General features: G+C 44.1%; 1 protein-coding gene across 4 annotated transcripts in view; it reads left to right on the forward strand.

Annotated features, from left to right (window-relative positions):
* Positions 1 to 24,811, forward strand: part of LOC102572515 (kinesin-like protein KIF20A) — a 38,202-nt gene that overhangs the window by 12,207 nt on the left and 1,184 nt on the right. For 2 of the 4 annotated variants that reach the window (XM_059724075.1, XM_019498666.2), the window contains 8 exons: positions 432 to 578; positions 1,225 to 1,390; positions 1,623 to 1,790; positions 8,290 to 8,429; positions 11,591 to 11,756; positions 21,333 to 21,450; positions 21,532 to 21,599; positions 23,678 to 23,797. In XM_059724075.1, coding sequence (XP_059580058.1) covers positions 432 to 578; positions 1,225 to 1,390; positions 1,623 to 1,790; positions 8,290 to 8,429; positions 11,591 to 11,756; positions 21,333 to 21,450; positions 21,532 to 21,599; positions 23,678 to 23,797 — 1,093 coding nt within the window. Of the gene's footprint in view, positions 1 to 431; positions 579 to 1,224; positions 1,391 to 1,622; positions 1,791 to 8,289; positions 8,430 to 11,590; positions 11,757 to 21,332; positions 21,451 to 21,531; positions 21,600 to 23,677; positions 23,798 to 24,811 lie in introns of those variants that run through there. The other 2 variants (XM_019498668.2, XM_019498667.2) reach the window with 2 other exon arrangements.

The following is a 24,811-nucleotide window of genomic DNA, read 5'->3' on the forward strand; positions in this document are numbered from 1 at the left end:
GCTCAAATTGTTATAGCATGCAAGTGCAATAATTCTTTTAATGTGATGTTTAATTAAGTGTCCTTGTGGAGAACTTTTGTCCTCTGTTCAGATGTTTGGAACTGGTATATTTTGGGTTCAGGTAGTCTTCAATCTGCAGTGCATTAGTGATTTAAAAAAAAAAAAAAAAATAATGCTTGTATTCTTCCCACCTCCTAAAATTGAAGGAACACTATCTGTATATTTTTAATAGGAAATCACTCAATTAAGAAGTGCTTCTAACTTCTGGCATGTCAGAATTGGTGGCACTCACTTTGGGATCGTAGTAAGATTTGTGTTTTTGAATGCTGCTAAAGAGGTATTGGAGATGCTGTTCTTTGAATGCACTAAACCCCACTGACTTAAATAAGGGTGAAAACCAATGTCTGTTGCTGATGAAATCTTTCATGCAGATTGTCTCTCTGTGATTTGGCTGGATCAGAACGGTGCAATAAAGCTCAGTCTTTTGGAGACAGACTAAAAGAAGCAGGAAATATTAATAATTCTCTTCTGATTCTCGGGAAGTGTATTGCAGCACTAAAGCAGAATCAGAATCCTAAGTAAGTGATGCATACAAGATCTTATGAAAGAACTTTATTCTCTGAGAGAATCTAGAACTTACTGTGTCCTCTACAGCTTTGGAGAAAACTGCAAACTTGCATGCTGGGCTTTGTAATGTGTAAACTCCTATTTAATTTTGTTTTGTCCCAAATGCCACTACATTTCCTTTTATATCTTAGTTTTCCACAAAAGAGATAATTATTGCAGGTGGGTCAGGAGAGAAAAGCTTCCGAGGGGAAAAACCAGCAACTGTGTGCAAACAATCAGTACCTCTAAAGTACACATCTCCCCATTCCCCACTTCCTCATTCTGAGGGTGCATTTACCAAAGAGTTCATAAAAATGTCACTGGTAGTTGGGATTTGTTGAGGCGTATCTTTCTTGTGAGGGCAGGGTATTGGTATAAGAATCTATGAATTAAGATTTGATTGATATATAACTTTTGCTTGCTTGCTTTCATCTCTTTAAATTGAACTACTTGGATACTGCCTAAGAAAGCACCAGTCTTTGTGGCATGGGGGACTGGATAAATGCTTCCTTTTGAGCTCATCTAGAGATAATTATTGGGTTGTTTAAAGTGATCTTACATTTTCATTAATGGTTCCCTTGTGTGGAATTTCTCTTTACTGTTTGCTCCTTTTTTAAGAATGAAACCAAGCTATGTTCCATTCAGAGAGAGTAAATTGACCCGCCTGTTCCAACCATTCTTCTGCGGTAAAGGCAAAGCTTGTATGATTGTCAACATTAATCCATGTGCTTCCACTTACGATGAAACACTACATGTAATGAAATTTTCTGCTGTAGCCAAACAGGTACATATCTCTTGCTCCTGTGGTACTTTGGGGTCAGGAAGGGAGTGGTGAATCCTGGGTGTCGTGTGCCACCTAGTCCTACAGCTCTGGCCTGCACTATAGGCAGCTTCTGACTGCAGTGAAGTTGGACTGCCCTGTTCTCTATCAACAATTAAGAAGAAATGGCTGTTCCATATGCAAAACTAACAACAGTGAAAATGCGGTGCCTCTAACTGTGTGGCTTATTTTTCAGGTTATTCAGACGGTCATACCTAACAACTCTGAAAGTTTTGTCCCAAGACTAGTTGGAAAGGATGGGAAACCTTTAATGCATTTTGATGCAAATATATCTGCCCAAGAACTTCCTGATATGGAGATCTCTGTGGAAGAGGAAGTGGACATCACGATAATGAGCCACGAGGTAGTAACAAATCTAACCAGTTACATATGTAGCATACCGTCTGCCTGAAATAGTAATGTTAATTTTAGTCAGGTATTTTTATGCGATTTTAAAAAATGGCTTAGTGACATATGCTGCATAAAGTGAGATCCTTGGCTCCTTTTCAATTTGTCAGGGATTATAGGATGGCCCATCCTACCCTTAAAATGGTTAAATGGGTAAGTTGTTTGTTTGTTTGTTTTACTGAGTGAACATGAGAAACTTTAAATAAAAAAAAAAAAAAAAGCTCATGAGTGGCTTTATAATGGAATGCATAAGATCCAAGGCTCTCAGTAAAGTCTCCCACCAGACAGCAGCTATTCACGCATTCAAGGTGAAATCAACTTCTAGAGTATATGCTCATATGCATATTGATCTGCCTGGGTAGGTAGGTGGTAAAACTCCTACCTGGAGCCAGAGGTGTAACAAAGCAGTCACTGTCTGGAGTAGTGGGACACACAGGGACAGGGATGACTTGCAGTTGTCACCATGCTACTGGTATGATTTCTGCAGAGGCAGCTGGTGTCTTTCACTCATCCTGTCCCCACATCAAGTTGACATCCAGGTTGGCTGTCCTGGTCACCCTGTTCCAGGCAGTAGCATAACTAGAACAGGGGTATTTAGCCTAAAACTGGTTGGTTACACTTCAAAAGGAAAGTGTCTGTTTTCACAGGGATGGACTAAGATTCATTGGAGCCCTGGGCCTGGCCCACCTTGCCCCACAGCCACGGGCTCCGTTCCTGGCCAATGCAGCAGAAGCAGTGGCTGAAGCGGGACGCACTCCCTCTCAGACCCAGGGCAGGAGCTATGGCTGCCCCCACCCACAAATCTGCACTGGGGGTGCAGAGCTGCTGCCTGCCAGGCCCGTGCAGCATGGGCCAAGCTCCGGGGGGCAGCCCTTCACTCCACATCTCAGTCTGGCTGCAGTGGTGCCTGGCAGCCATGGCCTGCCATCTCATACATGCCTAGCCCAGACCAGCCTCTGGCTTCATCTGCACTGAAGCAGGGGCCCCTGGGCCCAGGCCCAGCTGGCCTGTGCATTAATCTGCCTATGCTTTTCACAAACGGTGACTAAAGTACATTTCAGAATTGAAACTTTTGCTGGGAGGATGCGTTTCCTCTCTTGAATACATAATAGTAAGGTAAAATCTAATTAAGATTAGAATAATGTTCATGTCCTTCTTAAATATAATTTTGAGTTGGGAGGAACACCTTACTTGTTAGATGCATAATACATGTGCTGAGGATTGAATAAAATAAAGTACTGCAAGAGATCTCTCCGGAGAGGAGAGGCTGTCTATGACCACATGGTCTTGAGGAGTTCATCTGGTCCCTCAGCTAGGGAAAGCTGGGGGGAGCTGATGACAGTGAGCTAGGTGGTTGGTTGAGGGAAAGCATTTGGAAGGAAACTGATGTAGATATTACCTCGAGCTGTTTCTAGATGAAGGAAACTGGGGAAGAATTTTGTTTTTCTTTTGCATTCTATCTTCCAAATCTAATAGTTCCCGTTTCATTGTCTGGGCTATCTTTCTGTTTAATAAATCTTATTACAGGCAGTCCTCAGGCTTACAATACAATTGGTTCCCGAAAACTGCATTTTAAGTTGAAACGTCGTAACTCGGAACCAATTTTCCCATAGGAACAATGTTATAAATGGGGAATTGGTTTCTTAACCATGGTCGACAGTTGCATCCAGCTGGTAAGTCTGTTGTGGTGGGGGAAGAGACCTGGGCTGGGGCAAGCGCAGCACAGGGAGGGGGTGGGGTGGGTTGTGCTGCTGCGCACCCCTGGTCCAGGAGCTGCTCATATGGCGGCTTGCAGTGGTGAAAGTGCCAGACTCCTGCCACTGGTCCGGGGGGGCAGGGGCTTGTGCCCTAAGATCTGCATAGGGTACATGGGCAGAGCCAGGGCTGCACTGGGCAGTGCTCCGAGTGAAATGCACTGGGAGTGGGGGCTATGCCCCCCAGCCACTCGCCCAGCTGGCACAGGGCCAGCATGAGACTTATCCAGAGGCAGCGCAGCAGCTCAGTGACGCATGGCGGTGGGAACTGGCCTGGCCTCCCCATGTCTCCAAGACAAGCAGCGGTTCTCCTGCATCTGGGTGAGCAGCAGCAGGGCATGTGCCACCTGAAAATGCACTGCAGACCCTCCCATCAAGAGGCCAGGCCAGCTCCCACCACTGCATGCCACTTGTCTGGAGGCAGCACAGTGGCTCAGTCACATGCTGGCCCTGCACCAGCTGGGCAAGCAACAGGAGAGACGGGCCCCATGCCCAGCACCTTCTGCTTTCTGCCCGGAGCACAGCTCGGCGCAGTCCTGGCCCTGCCCACCCCACACAGATCCTGAGGCATATGCCCATGCCCTCTCAGACTGGTGGCAGGAGCAGCAGCAAGAGCTGCTAGACAAGCTGCCATACAAGCAGCTCTTGAGCCAGCGATGCACAGCAGCGTGAGCCTCCCCACCCCTTCCCTGGACAGCGCTTACCCCAGCCCCAATCCCTCCCTTGCTGCGGGAACATTGATCTGCCCTCCCTTTTTTTCCCCCCCCCCCCTTGCCTCTTCCCTCTCTACCACTACAACAAACTTACCAGCAGCAGTGTCGACTGTTGTAAAGGTGAAACCAGCATGGGAACCTTGAAACAGTGTCAATTTACAAATGTCATAAGTGCTGTTTGTTGTAACTCAGACAAATCAAGGACTGCCTGTACTGTCTTATGTAACTTGTTGATTGTCTGTGTAACTTCTGGAGCAATTGACAGTTAAAGGTAATTTGCAAACCAAGGGTGTATATCTCATAAGATGGTAGGCTTCCTTAATGGAACTGCAGGGTCTGGTCAGATAATGAAGAAACCTGAGATTTGCAGGGGAGAGAAATTACCCTAAAGGCAAATTCAAGTCTGTTCCCTGCAGGTACACAATAGGGAGAGATCTGGGCTTTTGGTGTCCTTGGATATCAGCAGTGATTTGTCATAATAGGCATTTATATATGTTCTGGGGGGAGGGGGCACTTTTTAATTAAGGCAGCTCTCGAAGCATCTTGCGCATCAGCATCCCTGCACTTTTTAAAAATGGTTTAATAGTTTCATAGTAGGTAGGGTCGGAAGGGACCTGAGCAGATCATCAAGTCCGACCCCCTGCCCTGTGCAGGAAAGAACGCTGGGGTCAAACAACCCCAGCTAAGTGATTTTTATCTAGCCTCCTTTTTGAAGACCCACCAAGGCAGAAATGAGCACCACTTCCCTTGGAAGTTGGTTCCAGATACTAGCTGCCCTGACTGAAGTAGCACCTCCTAATATCTAGCCTGAATCTACTCTCAGTCAACTTATGGCCGTTATTCCTCGTTACTCCCGGTAGTACTTGGGGGGGGGGGGGGGGGGGCAGGGACTCTCCCATGGCCCGTTTGTAGATGGCCACCAGATCCCCTCTCAGCCTTCTTTTGTGGAGGCTGAACAGGTTCAGGTCCCTTAGCTTCTCCTCGTAGGGCCTGTTTTGCTGCCCCCTGATCATGTGAGTGGCCCTCCTCTGGACCCTCTCCATGTTGTCCACATCCCTCCTGAAGTGTGGCATCCAGAACTGGACACAGTACTCCAACTGTGGCCTGACCAATGTCATATAGAGGGGGAGGATCACCTCCTTGGACCTGCTTGAGATGCATCTGTGGATGCATGACAAGGTACGGTTGGCCTTCCTGACCACATCCCCACACTGTCCCATGTTCATTTTGGAATCAATAATGACACCAAGATACTTTTCTGCCTCTGTGCTGACGAGAAGGGAGTTCCTCGGCCTATAGGTATGCTGCTGGTTCTTCCTCCCCAAGTGCAGTACCTTGCACTTGTCACTATTGAATGCCATCCTGTTCTCATCCGCCCACCCCTGTAACCTGTCTAGATCTAGTTGCAGCCAGTCCCTCTCCTCCAGCATCCCCACTTCTCCCCACATTTTAGTGTCATCCGCAGATTTGAACAAGGTGCTTTTCATCAGCAACTTGGATAAGGGGTGAAGATGTTGAGCAGTGTGGGCCCGAGAACCAAGCCCTGCAGAATCACACTGCCCACATCCCTCCAGGTCAAATAAGACCTGTCCACCACCACTCTCTATTTGTGACCCATCTGACTCTGCAGGCATCGATGCCTCAATCGCCTAATTTCTTAATGAGAATGGGGTGAGAGCCAGTGTCGAAGGCCTTCCTAAAGTGCAGAAAGACTGTCCACTGCGACAAGGGGGCTTTCTCACCTCCCATTAGGAGCTTAGCAAACATGTTCCTTAGACTTTCATAGGTCACTCTGAAAAAGATATAATGGGAATACCAATTTTTTTAATCTAATTTTAGTTTGTGTATATAAACAAGTATATGCATCTAAGTACTGGTGTGATAACAAACATTTACTGAGGGAATTGCACTTTAAGTTTGTTTCAAGTTTTCCTTTAAAAAACAAACAATCAAACAAACCAAAACATGTATTTAACAGTTTGTACAAGAAAAGCAATCTTTTTGCCATTCATAATAGTTTTTACCACTATATAGACCCACTGAGGGCCAACATCTTTAGCAGGCGTGCTCCTTCCTCAAGCGCTCCTCTGATTCCTTTCTTCTACTCCATTTGCTGCTCCTGCTTTCTACTCTCTCCCATTCTCTACCTGATCTCCTCCTCCTCTGCCATCTGTTGTGCTGCCCATGTTCTCCCTGATCTGCTGCATGCCACATGTGCCACAAGTAGCAAGGGGAGCCTAAGTTGGCCACCTCTGGCATAGACAACTTCTACTGGTCATCTACAAACCATCAAAACTCTATTAGATACTTCAATAGGAAAACTGTTCAGCATAAATTAGACATTAAGCTTTTTAGTTCACCCAAGTGGAAAATTTTCTTTGAGTCACTTGTTGCCAAACTTACTACTGGTTGAGAGAACATTCTATCAACTGTGAAATGTTCTTGTCCAACTGCTAGATTGTGCACATTCTGCTGCTGTTAAAATTAGTTCTCAAATATTTCACCCTCAACCTTATCCTATAAAAATGTGGGTTACTGCTTTAAAGCCCACAGAAGAGAAAATGATCAAGAGAATGCTAAAAAGTAGAAAGCCTCTTTCTTTAAGGGTTAAATTCTATTGCCTTGAAAATCTATATCAACTTTCCAAATTGGGCATTTAATTGAGCATAGGCCAAAATAGTTTTTTGGAGACTTCTATAGAACAGGGATTTGTAAGGAAGGTGACCGATAGCGTAGTGTAGAAGATGAGCTTTTGGGTACAGAAAATAATTTGGCAAAATCACTAATGGAAATGAGACCGCTAACTGGTTCAAACAAACCTTTATGGTTAGGGACATACATTGCACACAAACCGGTTTAAGCAACTGGGAACTGGTTTAAACTTGTAACAGAACAGACATTCAGTGCACATAAACCAGTTTGACAATAGCTAAACTGGTTTGAGATAAACCTGGCTGAATGTAGTATCAGACTTTACTGGTTTGTGTCAAACTAGTTTATGCAATGTCTTTCCCAGACCCCTTCCTGGCTTAACTTTAAATTAGGCCTCCCCAGCAAACCAGATGCTTTATAGCTCTGGGCAGGGCTCTCTGCTCCACGGCAGGGCTGACCCCTCTCCTCTACTCTGTGGCTGGAGTTCTGGCAGAGACAGTAGGCACAGCAGTGTCTGCCTGGCTTCCCCATGTCCCCCCTCTCCCACCACTTCCTGATCAAACAAGGGATTCCCTCTTTCCCTCTCCCAGAGCATGGACCATAGCCCCACTTAGTTGCGTTCCCCACCTCACCCCCATCCTTCTATTGTTAGTCCCTCGCCCAGGCGTTCTGTATTTCCCTATTGGCTCTGTCATCTTTTTTGGATTTACAATCCTTAACATCTACTAATAAAAATCAATATGTTTGCTAATGCTCAGAGGGGTGAGTGGGCTTGTGTCTCCAATTTCACTGGGACCGGCAGATAGAACAATATATGCTTAAGGCTTTTTGGAGATAATCGACTGTTAATGTCCCTCTCTTCTCTCCTTAAGAAGAGCTTGAATTTAATAAGGGAGGCTTTTGTTTTGCTGATGGGCTGATTAAATGCTCCGTTATCAACTCCCTGCTGGCTCCCTGGCTGGTCAGGCTAGCAGTTGGGGCTCCCAAATCCGAACGTACCGCCAGACCACACTCCTCATGTTCAACACTCTGGAGGACAATGGAGGACTGCTCTAGTGGCTCAGGCTAGAAGCCAGGGGGCACTGCAGGCATATGCTTGCATTTCTGGAATGAAAAGGGAATGTCTGTCCACCTCCGAATTGGTTCAAACTTTGCAGGTTAAACTAACTTGCAAACATTGAATCAATTCGTGCTCAGGCTTTTTGAGTGTCTTTCTCTAGCCTATTTGGTTTACATTTTAGTACTTTTCTTTTTTTAAGTTAGCTTTTGACTTGAAGTGTTGGTTTTCTGTTCTAGTTGATAGATTTCTTCGTTTTCCTAATTGTTTTTAATGCAGGATCTTTTGAAAACTACTGAGAACCTAAAGGAAAGACTAGTGATGGAAAAACAGAGTAAACTACTTCTTGAGGTGCAGATACGTAAAGAGATGGCAGAAGCAATGTTCCAGCAATTGTTGGAAACTGAGCAAACTTGGAGGTAACTTAAGACCACCAAAACTATATGTTTGGTATAAAAGAGTAATGGAATATCATGCACATGGCCCTTTTAAAGATGCTGGTATAGGCTGGCCAACATAAATATCTTCTGTTGCAAAGAGGAAAAAGGGCTAGACAAAAGTTTGCTTCTCAAAATTGTCTCCTGCACTCATTTAAATGCATTGAATTCATTTCGGTGTTTGTCATCAACAGGCAGTAACAGTTCTGTTTTACTTCTTACTTAATAAAAAAACAAATAATGTCTGTAACCACTTTCCAAAGATCTGTCCTAAATTTAAAGTTTAGGAAATCTGGTTGTCGCACCAGACAGCAAAGCTAACTTTTATTTAACAATTTCTTTGCTTCCATTTTTTCTGAGCAGGGACTGGGTCCTCTCTCCTCCTCCTCCTCCCCCCCCGGGACCCCCATAGGGCCCAGGGTAGGTGCACCCAGGCCTAGGGTCAGTGAGGACCTAGTCAAGGAACTTCTGGAGGGACTGGATGTATTTAAATCAGCTGGTCCTGATGATCTCCACCCCAGAGCGCTGAGGGAATTAGCAGAGGTCATTGCGGGATCCCTGGCACAGCTTTATGAGCACTCATACTGCTCTGGCATGGTCCCAGAGGACTGGAAAAGAGCCAATGTGTTCCCATTTTTAAAAAAGGGAGGAAGGAGGACCCAGGAAATGATACCGAGGATCAAGGTAAGACTAACTGGCCTAAGCTTTTTGAGAGAATTATCCTGGCAAATGTTTGCGAGGGGCCAGCAGGGGAGATTATGCTTGGGGGCAAGCAACATGGGTTCATTAGAGGCAGGTCCTGTCAGACCAACCTGGTGGCCTTCTATGACCAGGTCACAAAATCCTGAGATGCAGGTGTCGTGGTGGACATAGTCTTTCTGGACTTCTGGAAGGCCTTTGACACTCTCACCCCATTCTCACTTAAAAAAAACTAGACGACTGTGGCATTGATACCTACAGTCAGATGGGTCACTAACTGGCTGGAGGGCCACACCCAGAGTGGTGGATGGGTCTTATTTGACCTGGAGGGATGTGTGCAGTGGGGTTCCCCAGGGCTCGGTCCTTGGGCCCGTGCTGTTCAACATCTTCATCAGTGACTTGGATGAGGGGGTAAAAAGCACCCTGTTCAAATTTGCAGACGACACTAATATGTGGGGGGAAGTGGGCACACTAGAAGGGAGGAATAGGCTGTAATCAGACCTAGACAGGTTACAGGGGTGGGTGGATGAGAACAGGATGGCATTCAACACTGACAAGTGCAAGGTACTGCACCTGGGGAGGAAGAACCAGCAGCATACCTACAGGCTGGGGAACTCCCTTCTCATCAGCACAGAGGCAGAAAAGGATCCTGGAGTCATTATTGATTTGAAAACGAACATGGCCCTACAGTGTGGGGACATGGGCAGGAAGGCCAGCTGTACCTTGTCATGCATCCACAGATGCATCTCAAGCAGGTCCAAGGAGGTGATCCTCTCCTTCTATGCGACACTGTTCAGGCTGCAGTTGGAGTACTGAGTCCAGTTTTGGGCGCTGCACTTCAGGAGGGATGTGGACAACATGGAGGGTCCAGAGGAGGGCCACCTGCATGATCAGGGGGCAGCAGGGCAGGTCCTATGAGGAGAGGCTAAGGGACCTGCACCTATTCAGCCTCCACAAGAGAAGGCTGAGGGGGAATCTAGTGGCCATTTACAAACTGGTCAGGGGGGACCAGCAGGCATTGGGGGAGTCCCTGTTCCCCCCGAGCACTACCTAGAGTGACTAGAAATAACCGTCACAAGCTGGCAGAGGGTAGATTCAGGCTAGACATCGGGAGGCACTACTTCACTGTCAGGGCAGCTAGGATCTGGAACCAACTTCTAAGAGAAGTGGTGCTGGCTCCTACCCTGGGGGTCTTTAAGAGGAGGCTAGATGAACACCTTGCCAGGGTCATTTGACCCCAGTACTTTTTCCTGCCATGGCAGGGGGTCGGACTTGATCCACTCAGGTCCCTTCTGACCCTACCAACTATGAAACCTATGAGAGTTATTAAATTGTAGCTATGTTAATAGGTGTGTTGCAGGTAAACCACCAAAAGCCTCTTAGTGTAGATGAAATTATATTGATTTGTAGCACTTTAAAAATGGATTCTTAACTGAAAACATAGCCCAACCAGATCCCCTTTTACCATCTTCCAAAAAGCTTGAAATGGCTTGAGGCTGGCTGTCAAGCATTTAGGAGGCAAACTTGGTTCTAGTTCCCTGCTTTGGCACAAGCTTTCTATGTGACCTTAGGCTACGTGACCTTAGCCAAGTCGTCCAAGATTAGATAGATCTGCAATATTATACATTGCAGTCAGACTTATCTAAAGCAATTCAGCTGCTTCTGCCTTTTTTTTTCACTTTTTTTTATGCTTCTTTTTGTGTAAATTGAATAATAGTACTTGGTAGTGCGTAAAGGTACAGGTACTCAAACGTGTCATAAAATATTGGGTGAGGGGAGAAGGAAGGGGAGAGATAAAAACCCCAAAACACAACTTTTGTATCTGAATTTGCCAGATCTAGTACTATGACTTGCTTTACTACCTTCTTACATTTTGAAGCTAGCCAAGTCCAAAGCAGTGATTTTTTCCACCCCCCCCCCCCCAAGTCTATAGCTCTCCTGAACTGGCCAAACTAGAGAGATGTGTATATGGTGGAGGGGGAGGGGGATCCTAGAACAACCAAATTTTACTGACTTTTAGCATAACACATCCACAAAAGCTCCCTGGAGGGTCAGTGTGTATTAAGTGACATGCCTACCTGCATGCATGTTTTGTTACCACTGCAAGAAACTTGGGACTGGGGGACTTGCTAACTTTACTATCAAAAAACCCAATTCTGGGTTCTTTTCATTGCTATAATGTAACTAGAACTAACTAACCATCTTAAACTACCACTAACACAAATAGAGTGAATTTACTGTAGACTTAAAAATAAATGTTGGAGCACTATATGCTTTTATTCTTGTAACTTTTCACTTGAAGTAACTGAATCATGAGAAGAAATTCTTTTTAGCTTCTACAAATTATATTTGTAGCTATGGAAGGTTAAAGCCCTTTAAACTTTTTCATAAGACTATTGAGTGTTCTAGCATGCAAGTTAACTTTAACATAAATCATCCCCCAGTAAACGCCTGGAAGATGTGAAAGAAAGTTATGAAGATAAACTGGAAAGTAAATTTGAAATGTATAAAGAAGCTATAAAGAAACATGCATATATGTGTGCAATGGAACAAATAGAAGATCACTATGTTCCCATAGAAGAATTCATAGCTGAACAAGAGAAAGTTGAGGTATGATTTCATTTAGTATTCTTTTAACAGCCTGGAATTTTTAAAGAGACTACAAAGAACATGCATCACTTCCTTTTTAAATTAAGAAAAGAAAAGGTCGGGGGGAACTTGCCTCAACAGAATTCTTTCTTCAGCTGTGACTTTAACTAGCCAATTCAAATTACGCAAGGACAGCACACTACACTTAGGTGAACTGTCAACACTCCAATGTCCACTGAGTGTATTGTGCTAGCACGGTAGGATATCAAAGTTACTGCTGTTTGTTTGCCAAATGTGTACTTTGAATATGTAACTAACTAGCACCAAACAGTTGCTCTGTGTGGAAAAACAACTGGTAGACTCCATCAGACTTCCTTCTCTTCTTGATATGGACTCTATTACAAATAGAGAGAAGGGCCATGCTACGACATAACCAGTGTGCTTGTTAGCAGTGCCTTTGGCACAATTATAACCTTGCTCAAACAGTTCCCTCAGTTTCCTCAGCCTACACTACCAAAGGAATAGATGATCAGGAGGATGATCACCATTCCTCTGATCAAGAGCATGCTGTGGTGAATTGGGTGTGACACTGTGTCAAAGGCCTTTTTAACATCTAAGTAAATAGCATCTACTTCTGTTCCTTCATCCAAGCATTTTGTGACCCAGCTGTAAAAAACAAAAAACAAACAAAAAAAAAAAAACTAGGTTAGTCAGGAAAGATCTGCCTGCTATGAACCCATGCTGGTTGTCCCTCAGCATTATTTTACCCACTGGTCCCCTCACAAATGTGATCCTTAACAATTTTCTCAAAAGTCCTGCTAAGGATAGAGGTGAGGCTAACTGGCCTATAGTTATCTGGTTCATCCTTCCTCTCCTTGAAAATAGGGACCACATTGGCCCTTTTCCAGTCCTCCAGGACGTGTCTTGAGCACCACGAGTGCTCAAACAGTTGCGCCAGTGTTAGGCCCCAACTCAAGTCTGGGTTCGTGCCCGGTATGCAAAGGCCAATAAAGATACCAGGGGTGAAAGTATAAAAAAGATTTATTGCTAGCAATAAAAGGTGCAAGCGGAATAATTTCACAAGACAAGCACACACATATTCAATACTGAGCCCCTTATATACAAGAGGTTGAATCCTTCATAAGCATCCTTGTTTGCTAATTGGTTATAAAGGAGTGACGCAAGGAGTTCTTTACTGAGCATGTCTCTATACCTGTGTTTTAGCTATGTATCTCATTAACATACATATATGTTTCATTAGCCTATATCTTCCCCGCCTAGGGGTGTGATTTTTAGTATTATAACGAGCTCTTTGTTCCAGTAACTCTGATTCTGTTTTTTGTTTTCAAGCTTCCTCTATCTAAGACTGTCTGCTCCTTATCATTGCAGATGGGCATTCGACACATAACATTCACTTTTGCTTAGGCTTTGCATAGTAGTTTCTAGGTCAAACTTTAAATTTCCCTCATCTGGAGCATTCATAATTATTATTAATTATGATTGCTCCATTCAATTTGACTTAACACAAATCTAGTATTCTCAGCTTTCTTTGTTTGCAAAATCATTTGATTTACCTTAGGCCTGAAGATAGATGCGATACAAACCGGTATACAGTGGATACAGAAACAAACCATAATCCCTATAAAACAAAACAGAATAACCATACAAAACAACTGTTTCAACCATCCAAAATTGGGAAGCCAGGAAGTTAACCAGGAAAAGTCTAAGCCAGATGTTTCTTTCAATGTCTGTGTCAATCGTTGTAAGGCACCAATTTTGTCTTCAATTAGCACAATTATCAGAGAGGTTGAAGCAGCACATTCCTTTTAAGGTTTCACACCCCAGATTGTGTCGCAACAAGAGATAATCAATAGCGGCTCTATTCTCTAAGACAGCGTCTCTTAGTTGTTTTTGTTCAGCATTCAAGGCTGAGAGCGCTCGAGATGTAGCATTTAGTCCTTTTGCTAAAACACAGGCTACTGCATTAAGATTTCTGCTATTACTTACAGCAAGACCCGGAACCCCCACCATAGATGCAGCTAATGCTATGTATTCTGCCTTAGATAATAGTCTAGGGGAATCATTCTCATCACAATCAGCAGTGAGAGTAGTGTATGCTCGTTTAAACCTCCCACCAAGAGGGGTTTGTTCAGTGTGCATTAGGTCAGACTTCCTTGGAAGAGCTGCAGTTACCCGGGCAATGGTGCATGGTCCCCCAGTAGCATTTGCTGGAAGGTATGAATATATCATTCTCCCGCAGGCCAGAAACCATCCTCGAGGAAGGATGGTATGTGTGTATACATAGGATATTTGACTGGTCTTATTACAGAAGATTTTTCTACCTTGGTTCAATTCAAAGCAATTATTGGTACAATTCACTATTAAGAAACATTCAGAAGCATTAGCTGTTGCCTGAACCCGTACAGAAAACATGTCTCTGCTTTTCTCTTTTACAATAGTCCCCCACTTATATATATCCTGATATGTATTTTCCTTCTTTACATCTTTCAGCATAGTATAATTCTGTAAAATTTTCAAAGGGGTAGGTACTGCAATTAAGCAGATGAGCATTGATCCCTCCTGCCAAGCAGAAGTCTGTTCTATTTAATATTTCCCAGGCCAGATAAATCCAGACATTTTCCTGAGGGTCAAATTCTTGTGGTAAAAGATTTTCCCCTCCTATAAGTAGGAATGGACAGATCAGGGTGCCCCACACTAAGACCTTGAACAATTTCATAATAAGGCTTGTAAAACTTGATCAAAGATTGACAAATTATTCAAAGTTCCTTTCTTTTGAATAGGAATTTTAAGTCCCTTATTGGCTCCACCTTCCACTGTTCTCTGCCTCCGGTCCCGGAGTTTGCAGGAGTTTCTTCTTGTTCTGGTTCAGCCACTGGCTTTAGGCGACTGGAATGTATCCAAGTCTTGATTCCTTCGAGCTTTGCTGCCGTCGGGGTCATTAAAAGTACTCTATACGGGCCCTTCCATCTGGCTCGAAGTGGTTCCTCGTTCCAGTCTTTCACAAGAGCGTAACTTCCAGGTAATAATCGATTTTTCCGGGGTAGGAGACTGGTTCTGTGTCTGCAGCACGTCCCGTACCTGCTGATGGATGGAAGACAAAACAGAAACCAAAGACCATACATATTCTCTAATCATTCCCTCTCCTAAAACATGTAACTGTTGTTCAGTACCCATGGGCAGACTCAGAGGGTAAGGCTTACCATACATTATCTCAAATGGGCTTAATCCCAATTTAGAATGTGGTGCGACCCTTACTCGCAACAGGGCCAAGGGTAGGGCCTCTGGCCATTTGAGTCGAGCTTCTTGGCAAATCTTTGCAAGGTGTCTTTTTAAGGTCTGATTCGTACGTTCTACTTTTCCACTGGACTGGGGTCTCCAAGGGGTGTGTAAATGCCAGCTGATTCCCAGGAACTCAGAAACCTTTTGAGTAATTTGTGCAATGAAATGTAGGCCATTGTCTGACCCTATTCCTTTTGGAAGTCCGAAGCGAGGTATGATTTCTCGTAGGAGTGCCTTGACCACCTCTCAGGCTTGGGCAGTCCGACATGGGAAGCACTCAACCCAATTAGAGAAAGTGTCCACGAAGACAAGGAGATATCTCATCCCCTGTTGCCGGGGTAACTCAGTAAAATCCACCTGCCATTCTTCTCCTGGCCCATTGCCTATTCTCTGATGTCCTGAAGTTTCTTTTCTCCCTCCTTTTGGGTTATTTCTCTGGCAGACTTCACATGTCTCTGATACCTTCTTGGCAGCCTCTCTTAATCCCACTCCAGTTACATAGTGACTGATCCACCTTATCAGGGCCCTGGGTCCATAGTGGGTGCCATGATGAGCTCTCTTCACTACCATATGAACCCAGGCAGCTGGGATGATAATGCGGCCATTCTTTGCTACTAGCCACCCGTGCTCCCCCTTCTTTGCTTGAAACTCTCTTATCAATTGTTTGTCTCTTTCCCCGTACTGTGTTGTCACAGGCTGGTATAAGTCTGGGAGGAGAGGTAACAGATTACTTACTTCGGGCAGCAAGTCTGTCTGAGGTTTTTTAGCTGCTTTCTTTGCTGTAGCGTCAGCAAATCGATTACCTTTTGTGGATGAATCATCATTTTTCTTTTGATGAGCTTTGCAATGCATTATCGCTACCTCTTTTGGTTCCCAGACTGCCTTAAGGAGGGCTTTTATCTGCTTGCTATGCTTAATGCCTGTTCCTTTTGAATCAAGTAGACCTCGCTCTCTCCATAGCGCTCCGTGAGCATGTAAAACAAGGAAAACATATTTAGAGTCAGTATAAATATTGACAGTTTTGTTGGCTGCCAATTGCAAAGCCCGAGTCATAGCAATGAGTTCAGCCTTCTGAGCTGAAACAGATGGGTTTAAAGGTCCTGCTTCTATCACATTCTGTGCAGTCACGATAGCGTATCCGGATTTTCGAATTCCATTCTTTATACTCGAGCTGCCATCAGTGTAGAACTCCAGGTCAGCTTTTTCAAGAGGTCTGTCTCTCAAATTTGGTCTTGAAGAATAAACAGTTTCCAATGTTTGCAAACAGTCATGCACAAGATCTGGTGTGTCACCCATAGATGGCAACAGTGTTGCTGGATTTACATTGCAAGAAATGGCCAATTTTATTTCAGGCTTATCTAGGAGGATGGCCTGATATCGAGCCATTTGTCCCGGAGTTAACCAGTTCCCTCCTTTCTGTTCCAAGACTGTAAGTACTGCACGAGGAACATATACAATCATTTCATGGCCTAGGGTTAATTTTTCAGCTTCTTGTATTAGCAGACAGGTAGCAGCAACAGCCCAGAGACAAGCAGGCCATCCACATGACACAAAGTCTAATTTTTTGAAAAATATGCCACTGGTCATTGCCAGCTACCCAATTTCTGTGTTAAGACTCCCATGGCTACCCCACCTCGGTCATGCACAAAAAGGGAAAAAGGCTTACTCATGTCCGGTAGTCCTAAGGCGGGTGCTTCAATGAGAGCCTGCTTTAACTGGCAGAATGCTTGCTCACACTCTTCAGTCCATTCGAGTACCTTTTCATCTCCGTGTGTTGCCTCATACAGAGGTTTTGCAATAACCCCAAAATTTGGAATCCAAATCCTGCAAAAACCTACTGTACCTAAAAATCCTCGTATTTGTTTCTTTGTTATTGGGGGTGCCAGCCGGCATACAGCTTCTTTTCTTTCAGGCAACAGGGCTCTCTGACCAGGCTGTAATTCAAATCCTAAGTATGTGACTTTCTGGGATCTAGGCTGCATTTTTTTTCTGGAAACGCGATGTCCTTGTTGACCCAGAAAATTAAGGAGGCAAATTGTTCCTTCCAGGCAACTTGCTTCAGTGGTGGCTGTTAAAAGCAAGTCATCCACATATTGCAAAAGAGCACAGGACAGTGGCAATTCTAGCCTGCGTAAATCCTTGCTTAATGCATTGCCAAATAGGGTTGGGCTGTTTTTAAATCCTTGGGGTAAAACAGTCCAGCACAACTGAGTCTTAATGCTAGTATCTGGGTCTTCCCATTCAAATGCAAATATTTCCTGAGATCCCCTCTCTACCGGTATACAGAAGAAAGCATCTTTTAAATCAATAACCATAAACCAGTTATGATCTGGGTTCAAAGCAGATAGCAAGGTGTACGGATTAGGCACGGCCGGGTATATACTCACAACCACTTTATTTACAGCTCTCAAGTCTTGGACAAAATGATATTCGTTACTCTTAGGCTTCTTCACAGGCAAGATGGGTGCGTTAAAAGCTGATGTACATTCACGGAGAAGGCCATACTCCAGGAACCGTTCAACTAACGGCTTCAGTCCTTTCCTGGCTTCCATCCGCACTGGATATTGTTTCACACATGGAGGCTGGGCCCCTGGCAAAAGTTGAATCTTCACAGGGTCAGCATTTTTAGCCTTCCCGGGTCGGTGACCTGCCCATACCCATGGAACAACAGCATCGAGCTGGGGTTGAGGAATATCCGATGTACTCTCCTCTTGGAGAAGGCCGAGAAGGCAAGCCTGTAAATGCCACCCCTTTTCAGGAGGCACTGTTAAAAACATTTGCCCATCCTGGAACGACAACGTAGCTTGCAGTTTACAGAGGAGGTCTCTCCCTAAAAGGGGAACGGGGCAATTTGGCATGTACAAGAATTGATGGGTAACTTCGGCCTGCCCAAGATTACAGGTCATTGGCTGTAGGAAGGATCGTGTTACTGCCTTCCCTGTAACCCCTACCACCGGCACAGTCTTTTTACTTAAAGGTTTCAGTTTTTGAGTTAAGACAGAATGGGCAGCACCTGTATCGAAGAGAAAATCTACCAATTCATCTCTGTCCCCTAGTTGCATTTTAACCAGAGGCTCGTCAGGGGACACTGGGATCTGGGTTATCTTTCCCTCCCGGGCCTCCGGTCCCCTTCAATCTGAATCCCTTCCAAAAGTGAACAATCCACTGCTCTCCTCTTCTTTCTTTTCACCTTCCCCAACTTTTCGATAAGGGCATTCTCACTTCCAATGTCCTTTTCGTTTGCAAAAGGCACATTGATCTTTCTCTAATGGACCCCGTCTCTGTGGCTGTTTCCAGGATCCCTCATCTCTAGGTTTTCTCGTGATTGCAGCTGCCACTAGGGCTGTCTGCATTTTCATCTCTCTCCTCTTTCTTTTCCTGAACACTTTCTCGGTTAGTAAATACTTGGTAAGCAATGTCTACTAGTTGGGAAATAGGCATACCTGTTGCTCCGTCTGCCTTCTGCAATTTCTTTCTACTGTCTGGTGCACTCTGACCTATAAAGATCATATTTACCATGCAAGCGTTCGATGCATCCTCTGGATCCTCACGAGTGTATTGCCTGAAAGTATTGTAAATTCTTTCCAAAAAAGCACTTGGGGTCTCATTAGTCTCCTGTCGAATCTCATACACCTTACTGAGATTTTGAGGTTTTTTCACAGCATCTCTCAATCCTCGGAGGATATATTCTCGATAGGCACAGATGGAGGTCATATCTTGGTCTGGTTTCCAATCTGGCTCCTGGATGGGGACATGATCGTCTCTATTTCCTTGCAGGTTCCCTGCAGTAATTTCCTTTTCCACGTACTCACGAGCTTTGTTCACTACCATTCTCCTTTCCTCTGGTGTCAACAGGATATCTAGAAGAGACTGAACATCTGCCCAAGTTGGGTTATGGGTTTTGAAAATCGTTTTAAACTGGTTCTGTACCTTTTCAGGATTCTCTTTCAAGCTGGGGTTATTGTTCTTCCAATTATACAAATCTGAGGTATTAAAAGGAATGTGCACAAAAGTTCGACAGTAGGTTGGCTCACCGTCATCTTCGAGAGGCCCGGGTACCACTTGTTCTCTTAGGGGAAATACCCCATTTCCCTTCCCACGGCCAGAATCAGATTCCCTGTGATGTTTTCCCTTAACCCCAGAGTCTGCTTCTAACTGTACTCTCCATCCTCCTCCCGGGCTTATATCAGGAGAAGTCAGGGAGTTTGGAGATTGCCAAGCACCTGACGGCCATGGTTGGCGCTGTTCCAGATCCCTATGTCAGGGAGTATTTACAACTTCTGCCTCGGGGGGGGGGGAAGCAGGAAGAGCAGATGCCAACGAGGAATCAGATGAATCAGGAGGAGGAGGAGGAAGAGGATAAGGTAAAGGCAGCACAGGGGGGGAGCCTCCGGCTCCGGACAGTCCAGGACAGGATTTGCAGTTGGTCGAGCCACAGCCATCTCACAGATCCCAATTCCCTCCCCCAATCCACATTCCTCCAAAACTTTTTTATCTCTACAAAGAGACATAAATGCTTGCACATACAACGATTCCTCCCATTTACCATTCTGCCGGCAGAACAAAATCAATTGTAAGATGGTATTATAATTAACACTTCCCTCCCGAGGCCAATATTCTTTATCATCTAGCTGATAGCATGGCCACGCAGTTTCACAGAAGAATTTAGCTTTCTTCTTAGTCATAGGATCCTCACCAAACTCTGCCCAATGTCCCAATACACAAGAGAGGGGGGTACATTTCCTAACCTTACTGTTAATAGTACCCATTTCGGGGCTGCCTTCCCGGTTCTGACCGTCCGCCTTACCTGGGATCCAGGGATCTGTTCTTAGTCCTTGTCCTCACAGGGGAAAAAAATCACTGGTCTTGGACTCGGGCCAGACAGAATATTTACAGAGATAATCCCAGGCAGACATACTGACGGTAGGCTTTATGCCCTTTCTACCCTCTCACCCAGGTGCCTGTTACTGATACTTTCACTCTATGGCGTTGCACCGTTAGGCTACTGCCGCCTCAGCGATCCAGCTCCTCCTGAAACAAAAGTCTCACCGGGAAAAGAAATCCCGGGGCGCGCTCGACTTTTGATAAGGAAAAGCAGATTAGCTGGTCGTCAGTTAGTCCGGGCAAAGCTATCTACAGCAGTCCCATCTGGGGTGCCAAAAACTGTTAGGCCCCAGCTCAAGTCTGGGTTCATGCCTGGTATGCAAAGGCCAATAAAGATACCAGGGGTGAAAGTATAAAAAAGATTTATTGCTAGCAATAAAAGGTGCAAGCGGAATAATTTCACAAGACAAGCACATACACATTCAATACTGAGCCCCTTATATACAAGAGGTTGAATCTTCATAAGCATCCTTGTTTGCTAATTGGTTATAAAGGAGTGACGCAAGGAGTTCTTTACTGAGCATGTCTCTATACCTGTGTTTTAGCTATGTATCTCATTAACATACATATATGTTTCATTAGCCTATATCTTCCCCGCCTAGGGGTGTGATTTTTTAGTATTATAATGAGCTCTTTGTTCCAGTAACTCTGATTCTGTTTTTTGTTTTCAAGCTTCCTCTATCTAAGACTGTCTGCTCCTTATTATTGCAGATGGGCATTCGACACATAACATTCACTTTTGCTTAGGCTTTGCATAGTAGTTTCTAGGTCAAACCTTACACCAGTGGTTCTGTTATGACTCCAGCTAATTCCCTAAGTACCCTAGGATGAAGATCATCAGGGCCTGTTGACTTAAATACATCCAACCCCTCCACGTGCCCCTTTACTAGGTCAGCGCTAACAGTTGGTGGGTTGATATCTATCTCGTGCTTACCTAAAGTCCCATTTTTGGATGCATGTCTGTGTCCAGGAACACGCATGCAAATAAATCATTTAGGATGGCCAAAGCAGAGCTCCTATCTGTTTACTAGTAGCCCTAATACATCTTGAAGGGGCCCTATGTTACACTACACTTTCTTTTTGCTTCCTATATATTTAAAGAATGACTTTGTTATCCTTAACTTTTGCTGCCAGCCTAAGCTCCATTTCTGCTTTGGCTGTCCTCACTGCTTCCCTGCAAGTTTGAGCCAAGCAGGTATACTCTTCCTTGGTGGCTGCCCCTTGCCTCCACAGGCTGTAGACCTCTCTTTTTTTTTTTTTTTTTTCCCCATCCAGGAGAGCCTGGATTTTAAAAAGTAAGTGTATCATACTTTGGTATGATCAAAGAATAGATGAGAAATTTAGTTGAATAGACCACTTCTGTGTCAGTGGCAAGCCTTTACATCAGTCTATTGAGTGTGTTTCTTTGTCTAGGATAGAGATAGGAAAATATTACAGTTGAAACTACAACTTGGTGAGCAGTCTGATGGATTGTTGGCTCTGGAAAGTCCAAGTCCCATTGTACATGCTACAGAAGGTGACGTTAAACCAGGTAAGGATCTACTATGAGTGTTTGTGCCCACTTCAGTGTACCCCTGGGATAGGATACAAACCAGATATCTTTTTTTGCCAGATCTTAAATACGAGGAGATGCAGAGAACAAAAGAACAATTGCAGAGGAAGTGTGAAGAGCAAGATGAGGTGGTGTTGTTGTTGTTGTTGTTATTGTTAATCATCCAAGTTTAAGAATAAAAGGACTTGGGATTGTTGCAGTGATCAAGAGTTCTGTTCAAATAGGCACACCTTCAAGTGGTCATGACCCCATCAAATGAGGCAAGATCAAGAGAAAAATGTTCTTACCTAGTATACTGAGGCATTATTTTGATACTTCAAGTAGGTGTTAACCTCTTGCATTTTTGCACCTAATGATAGTTCTCTCATCTGTAGAGACAGTGGGAGTTGGAAATGATTGAGGCATGGTACTAGATGAGACTCACAAAACATCTTGCTGTAGCCTCAGATTAAAAAAAAAAAAAACTGTTTGCCAGCTACAGATAATACTGACATGGCTAAAGCACAAATAGGATGATAATAGAGACTGGGCTCCAGAGCACTTCCTTCATAAATGAGTAACTTGCCTACAGGAAAAATAGTTTTATGTTGGGTGTTAAGCAAATTATGGGATAGCTATACCTGATAAGCAAGTAGTGTCTAGTAGCATTAACCCAACTCCCTAATTCTTCCTCTTCCATCCCAACTTTTCCCATTTAAGATATGGATATAAGTTTTGTGTTTTTTGTTTTGTTTTGTTTTTTTAAATCTATGAAGGTATTGTAATTGGGGATTGGAACATAGCTAATGATCCAAAAACTAAATTGGGGGCTTGGTCGGCCCCCTATCACAGCTGTGCTCCAGTCCAAATACTTCCCAACTAAATGAATAAGAAACAATTGTCCTGATAAATTTCTTGACTACCTTTTTATCTCAAGTTCTGTGCAGTTGTTTTTTGCAGAGAGGGACTTTGGCATCTTGTGGAGGGGGGGGGGGGGGATGTTGGGATGGGAGGGGTTATGTTTTAACTGTCCTTGAGTAGTTTAACCCTAAGGCTAGGGACAGACATTACACATACAAACTGGTTTAAGTGATCAGAAACTGGTTTAAACCTGTAACAGAACAGCTGTTCAGTGCATATAAACCAGTCTGAAAATGGCTGAAACTGGTTTGAGAGAAACCTGGTTGAATGTGGTATCAAACTGATTTGGGTCAAACTGGTTTTTGCAATATCTGTCCCAGACCCCTTGCTAGTTTTAAGTTAAATCAGACACCCCCAGCATCCCGGCATGTTCTCTGGGCTGGGTGGGGCGCTCTACTTCATAGCAGGGCTGGCCCCTCCCCTCTGCTCCCTGGCTGCAGCTCCAGCAGAGACTGTGAGCACCTGCCTGGCTTCTGCTTCCTGCCCCCCCCTCCCCCCCAACAGCAGGTATTCCCTCTGGTCCCCTCTGCCTTACACAGATGCACAGCATTAGCTAGCAGACCACATGCTGGCTATGGTCTATGCTGGGGCAGCGGGATAAAAGCAGAATCAACAGGTAGCTGGTAATGTCCCTTTATTGTTTTCTTAACGGGGTGATAGGCACTGTGTTACCCATTCCCTGCTGGGCTGGTGGGGTGGGAGAACCCTTCCCTAATTGGAGTGTCCTGCTGGGGCCTGGCCACACCCTCCCCCCCCAGGTCAGTATTGTGGAAGGGGGAGGGAGGGCTGCTTTAGCACCCCCTGGCTTCTAGCCTGAGCCACTGCAGGCATATACCTGCATTTTTTTTTTTCAGTCTAGAGGGGATGTCTGTCTGGTTACAAACTAGTCTAGCCTAGCCAGGTTAGACTAAACTGCAAAGCTTGAATCCATTCAGGCTCAGGCTTTTTGAATGTCTGTCCTTAGCCTAAAGTATCTTGTAAGTCTAGCAGCAGCTTAGTATTTACTGGTCTTTCTGTTTGTATGGCTGGATGCAACTTTATTGGGTTCAGTGAAATTGCACTTGCTTTCTCCAGCAGTGAATTTGACCCAACAAATTTTGGGTTGTATTTCAAAGATGATAAAAGTGCATTTGTAAGACTTTATTCGGTATGTAACTACTTCACTCTTCTTGGCCTGGCTTCAAGCTTTTGCAAAATATTAGCAATGCATAGAACTGTCTGTACAAGAGCATTTTCTGTGTGTGTTCATACTACACATGAAGTTCATTATCTTTCAGACATCTCTTTAACCATTAATGTTTTGCAGCTTATAAAATCTTTGAAGTTTAAAATCCAGAAATTAAATGAAAATGTGCAAGAAGTTAATGAAGCCTGCAGTAAAACAAGTGAAGAGAACAGTACACTGAAACACATGTTGATGCTCAAGGTTTGTCAAATACTAACACAACCTTTTAAATTGACTTGTAATCATTAAAAGCATTACATCATTTCTGAACAAGCTTTTTGCAGATGAAGCATGCTTTGATGCTTTTAGTATGTTTGTCCTTAAGTTGGCTGCTTGTTGAAGATCTTTCTAGTTGTGTATGGTCAGTCTGTAGTCTACTGAAACATCTTGCATTGCTTTCTGTTTTTCAGACAGGTAATCTGTATGACCACATTTTGACTAGTATTTGGGAGGGAGCTGAATATGGAAAATGACTCTTAAATCTTGCTACACCTGAAATATAGATCTTGGTTTTGAGATCTTACACATCCAGCAATACTCATTAGAAATTATCAATTGTCAAATGCCAATAAAAGATGTATTTAGAAAGAGCTCTGAGAAATGCCTAGCAAACCACAAAATTAGTAATGTCTGAGGTTAAGCAAGCTGCCTGTACGCACACATTTTGGTAAACAAAACGTAAGAATTTTTGGCATCTGTTCTGGAGAAAAGACTAAACTGTAAGTATGGTTTATGGGTGAAACGAACAATTAGAGCTGTAGTCTAGCTTCAGACGCCATCAGTTGGAGATTCAGTGTGGAAGAATTGGACAGAATGCAGTAGTTACTTAATATTGGCCATGGAATAGCCCAGTTGCATCCCAGGAAGTCATGCAAATGAAGACTGGCTAATGTCATATTGAAAAACATTCTTCCTATATCACTTAGAGCACTTGCATGAAAACAAGAGCTCCTCAGTCCTCTCACTAATCTCTTTCTTATTCTAGTCTAAACTTAAATAGAGGTCTGCTGTAACTAGTGACCAGAGAGGATTCCAATTTTGGGTTTAGCATTAAAACAGGAGCAGTGTGTTTGGTCATGAAAAAAGATCCCAATGTTTATTTGCATAGTATTTTGAATCCTATTTTAGGGTCAGGGCATATATTGATAATTGGAAGTTGAAGCTTGGTAGTATGCCAGCCATGGTATTTAGGGCACTTTCCTTTCTAACTGATTT

The sequence above is a fragment of the Alligator mississippiensis genome, chromosome 3, assembly GCF_030867095.1.
Source record: "Alligator mississippiensis isolate rAllMis1 chromosome 3, rAllMis1, whole genome shotgun sequence".
Classification (NCBI taxonomy): domain Eukaryota; kingdom Metazoa; phylum Chordata; order Crocodylia; family Alligatoridae; genus Alligator; species Alligator mississippiensis.